Genomic DNA, 9,437 nt, shown 5'->3' with positions numbered 1-9,437 from the left:
TTTCTGGCTTGAGCAGGGGAGTTAGATCTATTGTCTTGCCAAAGATTTCTTTATTAAGGAGAGAGAGAGCATGTGTCAGACTTAATTCTGACAAAAGGGATCCCTGATTGGGGATGAAGAAGTAAGAAAAGCCTTGGAGAAAAATGACGGAACCACTTTCTATTTCATATAAATGACATAAGGGGATACTGCATGTAGTCAATTTTAGAAAAGATTTCGAAGATGGGAGTAAGCCTGTGGACAGATGCCAGAATCAGAATCGGAGATGTTAGTTGATTAAAGCAGCTCTTTCAAGAACAGAAATTTTAACATGATGTATTAAACTATAGAAGAAAACAGAGCTATATAAATTATTGCATTATTACATTGTCCCATGATTATTTAGAACCTGAGTACAGATATTTTTTCTTTTGAAAAAATAATTTTGATTATAAAAGTAACTTAATGATAAGCTCGTATTTTAAAGGGGCATGGTATACCACAAAATGGGAGGTACAGAAAGATGAATACAGGAAAAAATCTGTCCTAAACCTTAAAAATAGGGTTAGGAGGTAGGCTAAATGCCAGGCAACTGAGGCCAGGTTTCTGGGACGCTATGGTTTGAGCAGGTCCTATGAAAAGGTGGAGGACAGCAAGCAGACCTCTCAGCCTGTTAAATGTTGCCATGTCAGTCAGGGATAAGGGTACTGAATTGGGACATTCTATTGGAAAGGAAAGGAAAAAATGGTTGAGACAAAGCCCAAATTAGGAGTTCACCCAGACAATTCAAATGTGTTACGTCAGGGAGATAAGGTGTCTGCTGTGATACTTTCTATACTTTATAATTGTTTGAGATTTTTCATAATTAAAATTAGAAAATATTTAAAACAAGTAGTTAAGCCCTAACCTGTATGGCTCAGTAGATAGAGCATCAGCCTGAAGATTGAAAGGTCCCAGGTTCGATTCCGGTCAAGGGCCTGTACCTTGGTTGCGGGCACATCCCCAGTAGGAGGTGTGCAGGAGGCAGCTGATCTATGTTTCTAACTTTCTATCCCTCTCCTTTCTTCTCTGTAAAGAATCAATAAAACATATATTTAAAAAAACCTCTGATTCCCTGTCCTGGGGTGCTGGCACCATTTAAAAAAATAAAAAAAGCAGTTAAACTGATGTATGAGCTAAACTAAGCAGGGAGATGGTCTAAATACTGGTGATTGCTTGCCTAGGGGCTCATCTATCCCAAATATCCTACAAGTTCAAGTACCTATAAGAAATTTCTGCAGATAGTTCTGAGGGCGAAGGAAAAAGTATATTATGGGGATGCCTCAAAACTGAAGCTACCATAGACAAGGACATTTTTAGACGTGTCCCAGCACATAGAGAACTTTATACAGATATATGTGCCCTGTAACTACTTCAGATAAAACAGGTGTCAATATCCAAACAGGCTTCCACACAGACTTAAGTGACTCACTTCCCTGCTGCTCCCAGCAGTGATGTCTCGGTGCGGGTTCTAAAGGGCTGGGGCACTTCACGGGGACTTTCTATGGTCCAGGCATTTGCACCTACCACCTTTCAGTTATCCTCACAAGCCAGCCAGTGAGTCTGAAAGAGGCTAAGGTACCTGCACAGGCCCACACAGCTGGTGAAAACCTGGGCAAGTCCACTCGACTTTAGAGCAGTCACTTTCCCACTGTGTGCAATGGCCCTGATTCACGGAGGGAACATAGGAGATATACTAGATCACCACAACTCATACAATGTGCACAACCTTCCTATGACCACTTTGAAGAGAATGTACTTATCATTTGGTTCCTACAGTTTTCAAGTATTTTCAGATGTTTATCTCATCAGATACCAAAGTATATGGAAGGTAGCTGGTTATGGCATGTTAATTTTTATTCCACAGATTTTATATAGCTATATTACATAAAAAAGCACAAAATAATGAACTCTATTTTCTTATTTACATGATGCCCAGGATCACCTAAAATATGCACTATTTCAAGATTTTTACTCTACAGGAAAATCTGATTCAGTTAGTCTAAATGCAACAACTACCCAGTTCCATTCACTTTGATGAACTGTACTCTCTCCCGACCTATTCAAAACTGACTCTGGGAGAGCCATGCAGATCAGAGCTGAAAGTCTGCACCATGCAACACCCATGAGGAAATGGCCTGGGTGCTGAGCCTTTCAATATCTCAGGATCGGTTATCTTCAATGACAATAGTTCTTCTAGGATAAGCTTCAAGGTCTACAAATATATACCGGAATTCATATTCACCACTTTCTGGGTTCTGAAAAAAAAAAAAAAAAAGATTTCAAGGTGGCATTTTTCCTTCCAGTGCATTCCACAACCACGCACTTAGACCATGTCTCTACCCCCTCCTCACCTCCTTCACTTCCGCATGCACTGTACCCTGCTTTCCAGGCTCGGAACCCTGGATGTAGAACTTCACACGCACGTGTTTCAGCCCATCCTTTACATATTCAATAAAACTGTCAAGAAAAGGAAAGAACAAAGACCTAAATCCCTTTCATTTAAAAACAATCCCGAGCCTTCCAAATGCAAGCCAGGTGCAGTACCTGACGTGCTGCCTTCGACCACGTCTTGTCATCTCCCCATATCCTTTAACAGGCTCACCAAAGACACTTATTACCTGCAGAATAAAGACAATGTTTTATTTAGTGTTTTGTGTTTTTTTTTTTAATTTTCTTAGGAAAATATTTTGACAAACCAAGTGATTTATTTTTGGAAAAAAAATCAGTAAGCCTAGGACCCTTTCAAAATGACAACTCCAATAATGAAAAAAGACAAGTTATCATGCAAAAATCACCCCATAACTAACTTAAATATTTCCTGTGCAGAGACTGATCCAGGTAACTTTATGGTGCTGCTTGCAGTTTTAGAACTGCACTGGTGAAGTGAAGCTATTCCCACTCTTCACAAACAGAAGCACCACCAGTGCTCCTATATTTAAATGCCTGAACATTGGTAGTGATATTTATCTAATGGGGTCTAATACTAAAAGCTATGAGACAAAATGTTTTTTTAAGTCATTAAGCCCAGTGGGAAAAAAACTCATGTATTTCAAAATTTAATGAACATTAAACATTTAATAACGACCTATTTAAAACAAACCAGATCTATAGGTGTGAATCAATTACTAATGGCAATGAAATAGAAATATAATTTTTATTGAATTTAAAATGCAAACACTTTGGGACCTTAAAAAAATGGTATCAAACTAAAACAAATGTTGCCTCAAGTCTATAAAATTTGTCTTATTTTGTGTTGGGCATCTTCAGCATCACATTTTTCTTGCAAAAGTAAAAAGAAATAAAGTGTAAGATGAGAAATAAATTTAAGAACTGTGGAGCTGAAACGAATGGCACAACTGTTCAAACAAGGTAATACTAGTAAACACATCAGGACCAAACATGAGTTTTCTAGTCTTCAGCCAGGCACAGTGCCTGGGAAAGAACAGGACCTTTACAAATGCTGGCAGCACTGACCATTGAAATTTAATTATCTGTAGAGCTCTTGTAGGCAGCAAATTAAGTTATGACTTCATACTATCCTACTCTGTTTATTCTCTGTATTTTGTTTTGCTCAAAAGGCTGAAGATCTAGGAAAGGCTGAGTTTGTGAATGACATCTTTTTAGAGATGCATCCTAACATTTTATTATGCTACTCCTATTTATTTCCATCTCTCTGTCAGTTTCCCCTTCTGCAAATGGGATAATAGCAGAACTCGACACAATGGTTTATGTGCGATTTGATAAGGACAATGCACTGAAATGCTAAGCACAGTCCTTAGCTCATACTATGCTCTCAATAAGAATTACTACTGTGATCATGGAGTCACATAATAGTCTTATAAAAAGGAATGATGTGAGAGACACTTAAGAACTGTGTAGCTGTTTCAGACTCTGGTATATTCTAAGCATTTATTATCTATGATAACTAGTGAAATGACTTTGTCTTATATAATTAAGATGAAAACACTGCCCATGGATGTTTGGGTGCAAATATAGAATAAAGAGCTAAAAGCATAAACAACTCAAACATTATTATTATATAAATTTCACTATTCTTAGAACCAGTATGTGAGTTCTGCCTACTCTCTCTTCCTATTATCAGAGTTTGTGTAACTCTACCTTGCGGACTCACCTCAGGATGTGATCTGCACTTTTCTAAGGCTTTCCCATATATCTTATTAGGACTGGATGAAGAAAAAAGTTCTTTGAAAATCACATAAAACAGGCCGCCTGAAAGTCACAGAAAAAGATGATCAAGCAAAGCCAGGGCGATACAATTAGTAAGTGAAACAGATATTCGGGGTTTTATACTTGCTGTGTTTTCAACCTGTAATGCTGATTCCAATAATCACCACTATTAAATAGGTAAAATCTCTTCCAGCTTCTTTAACTGCAAAGAGAAAAAAGCACTGAGTCACACGTGTGCCAGACACAAGCAGGAACCTTCAGTATTTCTAGGTGAGGTGTGGACTTCGGACCTAATGAATGGGTCTGTGTTCTGAAGCAGCTGTTCTCAAATGTCCGTGAATCAGAACCAATCAAAAAACATGTAAACCAAATCACATCTGAGAGGGGGATGGTAGAGATGGTCCTATTCTTAGAGACTGAAATGTACAAGGGTGGTGGTTCCCATCATATTCCCATGTCATTCACCAGTCTTCCTCTTACAGAATCCACAGATACTAGAGGATGACCGTGGTCCAGAGAACGCATTATTTTCCACCTCTATTGACAAGGAGCAACAAACAGTAACAGTGGATATTATAGTCTTGCCCAGGATTTGTTACTTTCCCACTGTGTGATAATATAGTTTACGTAACCTGGACATTCTGGGCCTGGGATGTCTGATACAGCAGCAACATGCCACACAGGGCTATTTAATTTAAAAATTAACCTAACTTTAACTTAAAATTAAATAATAATTGAGTTCCTCATACTAGCAACATTTCAAGTGCTCAACAGCCACAGGTGGCTAGTGGCCACCATACTGGGGCAGCCCACATACAGAACATTTCCATCAGTTTTAATTGAATAACCATGCTCCGGACTGAGCATAGACAAAATGGAAGCTCACGAAATCCTTGTGAATGGTTGTCCTAAAGAGCACTGGCCTGGCTATTAGAAAACCGAGATTAGGGAAATCTGCGGTTAATATTCAGTTGTGTGAAACTGGGGAAGTGTGCCTCCTACATTACAATACTAATGTTGGAAAGATTGAATGTCAGAGTCAAATGGATGAAATAACATCTGGACAATCTACTTGTCTACTTTAAAGTATTAAACAATGGTTAAGTTTTAAATAGTTCTCTCCACATCAGAACTAAAAGTTGAGAAAAATTTTCTAGACATAATTCAACAAAGTTATATCAAAATAAACTTTCAAATTTGAGTTCAAATCTATGGAGAATATTATATAGGCTTATATTCTCTGATGCTAAACTGTGTTTAGCGGTTCTACCTTTTAATTTGTGTGAGTTGTCTTTCCAGCTTTTGCACTGAACTTCTACAAAAGGGTATGGGCAACTGTTGTCATGTTTGTTGAAAGTCTGGTCCTCACTGGAGATTTCCCTTTACCTTTCTGTGCTGTTGAGACGGCGGTTTCCCCTCTCTGACTGTGCACAGATACTTGCTTGCTGCTGTCCTCCTTTGCCCTCTGGGGGCCCTGTCCCTGTGTCCAGATGGTCCTCGGGGTGACTCCAAGGATACATCCAGGTCGCACCGTTTTGTGCTCGTGCAGCCCCCATCTCAAACTGGGCTCAGTCTTCAAGCAAGCTTTGTTAAGTACAAAGTGTGGCAAATACAAGCGCTTCCCCGAGGACCTGTGCAGCTTCTCCGTATACTGTGCAGCTCGTAGAAAAGAACAAATCATGTTCACAGAAACCCGCTCCGTTTAGGGAAGATAACTTGCACTAGCAAAGCTTCACTGGCCCCTCCACGCCCAGCCCGAGGCGTGCTCAAGTGCACACATTCACGCCGGTAAGGCAGCACTGCGTGCACGACAAAAACGTTAGCTCCAGCAGCGTAAAGACGAAAGGTCTCCCGAAAGAAGTTGCTGTCCACCTTCCCTTCTCTTTGGTCCTCTTTTTACTTGAATAAATGTGCTTGGCTTACCTTCCAGGTGGACATTCACACTCTGCCCGCCATGCCTTTGCAAAGTATCATGGGAAACCACTATGAATCCTGGGAATAGTAGTTTGAAAACTTCACTCCTCCCCGAGTTGCTGCAGCGGGGAAGACACAAAGACTACATCTCCCACAGTGCAAAGTGGCCAGAAGCAGGCGGTACTCTCGCCGTCTCCCAGACGACCTTGTGCGGATGGCCTACGCCTGCGCGGCACTTAATTGGTTTTGGCAGGATTCGCGCCGCAGTTGGAGCAAAGTAGTTCTAGAACGCACAAAAGTCAAATTAGCATTTGCAAACTGTGTGCTCCTCGATTCTCTATAGAGGACTGCGTAAACTGAAAAATCCTCGGGTCTGATGGTGGCTTTCCCCTCCCTTATGGGAAAATTATGTAGCCTCTGAATTTCAATCTTCTCCCTCCCCTATCCCCCTTCGCCCGCCCCAAATGAGACAGAAGTGGCGCGAACTACCCTAGAGCCGAAAAGTGGGGAGGAACGAGGCCGCCACAGTTGCAACACGGGTGTTAAAAACTCCGAGCGCTAAGAAGTTTCTAGAATCCTCTGGGAGCGGGTGGAAAGACGCTTCTGCGCGCGCGCCTCGGGGAGCGTGCCCGAGTCGGGTGGGCGTGGCTGAGCGTGAGCGGCGCAGAACCTTCGCGACTTCGCGCCGCCCACGCTTTACCGCCAGGTCGCCATGGCGACCGGACGCGCACGGCTCCTGCACCAGCACTGGCTGGGAGTCCAGGCGCTGCGCCTGCCTCTTGGCGGCCTAGGCGCCATCCCAGGGAGCGGCGGGTTCAGGTGATGGTCCCCTCCCTCCCTGCCGCCCCTTCCCATTTCTGTTCTTTGGTCCCTCTCTGGCGCGTCGCTGGCGGCTCCTGTTAAGGAAAGGTCTGGAAGAACGGCGGGAGGAAGTGACTTCAACTTGGGAGCGTGGGGTCACCTCAAGTCATGGTATCAGTAGAGGAGCCCCAGGAAACCTTCCTTCCCTTTCCGTTAGGTCGGTTAGTGGGTCCTGCGAGCGTAGTAAGCCCCTCAACCCCTGAGCAGCGCCTCGCGGCGCGCATGAGCTACACCTGCCCAGACAGGTGCACGTCACAGGTGCCCACCTGCAGGTCCTGAAAGGGCACCGCTCCGCAACGCGCCCCCAAAGTTCGTCCTTATTCGGAGAGCAGGAGTCGCCTTTCGTCTTTTTATGACTTTATAACTTAAGAGAAGTAGAAACGTTATGATTTTCTGTACCGACCACGATTCCTGGATACTCGAGGACACAGGACCCCTAAGCAGATCCCCCGGTTGGCAGGTTGGTCTCGGAGTGCGCCCTCCAGTGCAGCACTTTCTTGCATTTCCAACACTTTCTGCTCGTCCGACTCTAGGCCAACTCTGAGTCTCTAACCGGGGATGTCTTCTAGAGGTCAGCCCGCAGGGCTCAGGTCCTGACGGTATCCTGCTGGTTTTCCTGCTGGGGCCTGTGGTGGTCTCCTTCTGGCGTCTAAAGACTCGTCCCCTCCATTTCTCTTGGGGGAACCCAGGAACTGAAGGGGGGGGGGTCCTATTCCACACCGAGAAAAGGCAACTTTGAGGAGTGAGATGGGGAAGGGGCAGGGAGCAGGAGGCTGCAGCTGCTTTACCGATCTTCACGCCCAGGGGTAATGGCTCTTTTCCCAATGCGAACGAGCCAGCCAGTATGTCAGAAGTATCAACGTGCTATCATGGTACTGTATTAACGCCCTTTCATTCCATCCCGAGCGTTCCTAGCTCTGTACCCATCATCCCAGTTAGTTTACCAGGTGTAGGGATAATGCTAAGGACAGTTTGCATTCTTTTTTTTTTTTTTTTTTTGGTATAGCAAAGGTGGAGATTTATTGAAGAACAAGTACAGACTCCCAGGTGGGGAGGGGGAAAGGGTCCCCCAGTTTGCATTCTTGAGAATTATCTTTTTGCTTTTAAGTCTTCTTGATTTACAGATATAAAAAGTTGTGCATGTATGCCTTCTAATACACCAGATGTCTACCCTTAAGCATTAAAAAAGGGTTGTTACTTACCGGTTCCACTGCTTGTCAGTTTTGTTTTCCCGATTCTCCAGGACTATGTCCCATGTCCACCCTAGGGTTCCAGCACCTCACTTTCTCTGGTTTCTGAAGCAGGGACCTGTCCCTCAGTGTTATGGCAATAGTTGGTTCTTGAGTGACTATCTGTAATGGTAGATACACCACAACCCTTGAGACAAATGTCATGGTGACAATGCTTGCAAAAATTCTTGGAAGTAGGAGAGAAAGGCTGGGATTTAAATAGGGAGCTTGAACTTTAAATCATTTTGCCACTATTACTAAAATTAGTTCCTCCCCCCACGATGTTTTATTTATTTATTTAAAATAGTTGTTTTAATTGATGAGTTTCTTGACCAATTTAACTTATAGGACCTTGAATTTCCCTAGTTTGATTTAATGAAATTATAATTTCTAGAGGTTGTAAATAATCTGAAATTCACTTTAGGGAAAAAAGAGAAGATAGTCTTTATATATAGTGCTCTGGGCCTCTAGCTTGTATCTCAAACAAGTCACTGTGATTGCCTAGTTAATGCCTTAGTTTTCTAATTTGTGAAATGAGGGACTTATGAGATCTGTTTTAATTGTGGGAAAACATCAAGAAATAGGCTGTACTTTCAAGTGGATAAGTGCCAGTGGGTAGGGGAACACATGGAGTGTCTTCCCTACATGTAAAATAAATGCAGCAGCTTTGGGGGGAAGTGTTAAATAATTTAACTGGTAAATAGTATAATCCATTTTTATAACAAGACACACACAGATATGTTATCTACTTGAATACAACATTTGCATTAATTTTTAAGATCAAATAAGAGACTTCAAAGAAGTTTTGAGCTGTCTGCAAGCTATGCCCTTAGATCCGTGGTCAGCAAACTGCGGCTCACGAGCCACATGCGGCTCTTTGGCCCCTTGAGTGTGGCTCTTCCACAAAATACCACGGCCTGGGTGAGTCTATTTTGAAGAAGTGGTGTTAGAAGAAGTTTAAGTTTAAAAAATTTGGCTCTCAAATTTCAATCATTGTACTGTTGATATTTGGCTCTGTTGACTAATAAGTTTGCCGACCACTGCCCTAGATCTTGGGGACCGGGTACCCAGGATGCTGTTAAAGGTTTTGAGAACCACTGCCCCAGCATGAAGGGTTGTGCTATGAGACGGATTCCATAACTGCTTGTGTGTGTGTGTCTCAAATTTGAAATCAAAACAACAAAAAACCCCACAATTTATTACACACTCAATATATTAAGAAAT

General features: G+C 42.6%; 2 protein-coding genes across 2 annotated transcripts in view; one reads left to right on the top strand and one right to left on the bottom strand.

The window, feature by feature from the left end:
• Positions 1-1,863: 1,863 nt before the first annotated feature.
• On the bottom strand, positions 1,864-6,187 carry TIMM21 (translocase of inner mitochondrial membrane 21). Its single transcript, XM_008160486.3, has 6 exons — positions 5,596-6,187; positions 4,349-4,411; positions 4,154-4,251; positions 2,566-2,639; positions 2,373-2,478; positions 1,864-2,276 (listed from the first exon to the last, which is right to left on the bottom strand). Exons 1-6 carry the CDS (start codon positions 5,888-5,890, stop codon positions 2,181-2,183), a joined length of 732 nt encoding a protein of 243 aa, XP_008158708.2. The 5' UTR covers positions 5,891-6,187; the 3' UTR covers positions 1,864-2,180.
• Positions 6,188-6,835: 648 nt separating this feature from the next.
• The window catches only part of FBXO15 (F-box protein 15), a 43,367-nt gene continuing 40,765 nt past the window's right edge, over positions 6,836-9,437 (top strand). Inside the window, exon 1 of the mRNA XM_008160496.3 lies at positions 6,836-6,942. Within this exon, the coding sequence (XP_008158718.1) occupies positions 6,836-6,942 (107 nt within the window). The remainder of the gene's footprint in view (positions 6,943-9,437) is intronic.

The sequence above is a fragment of the Eptesicus fuscus genome, chromosome 12 (assembly GCF_027574615.1).
Source record: "Eptesicus fuscus isolate TK198812 chromosome 12, DD_ASM_mEF_20220401, whole genome shotgun sequence".
In the NCBI taxonomy this organism is placed as follows: domain Eukaryota; kingdom Metazoa; phylum Chordata; class Mammalia; order Chiroptera; family Vespertilionidae; genus Eptesicus; species Eptesicus fuscus.
Note: the sequence above shows the minus strand (reverse complement) of the source record. Positions and strands in the feature narration are given on the sequence as shown.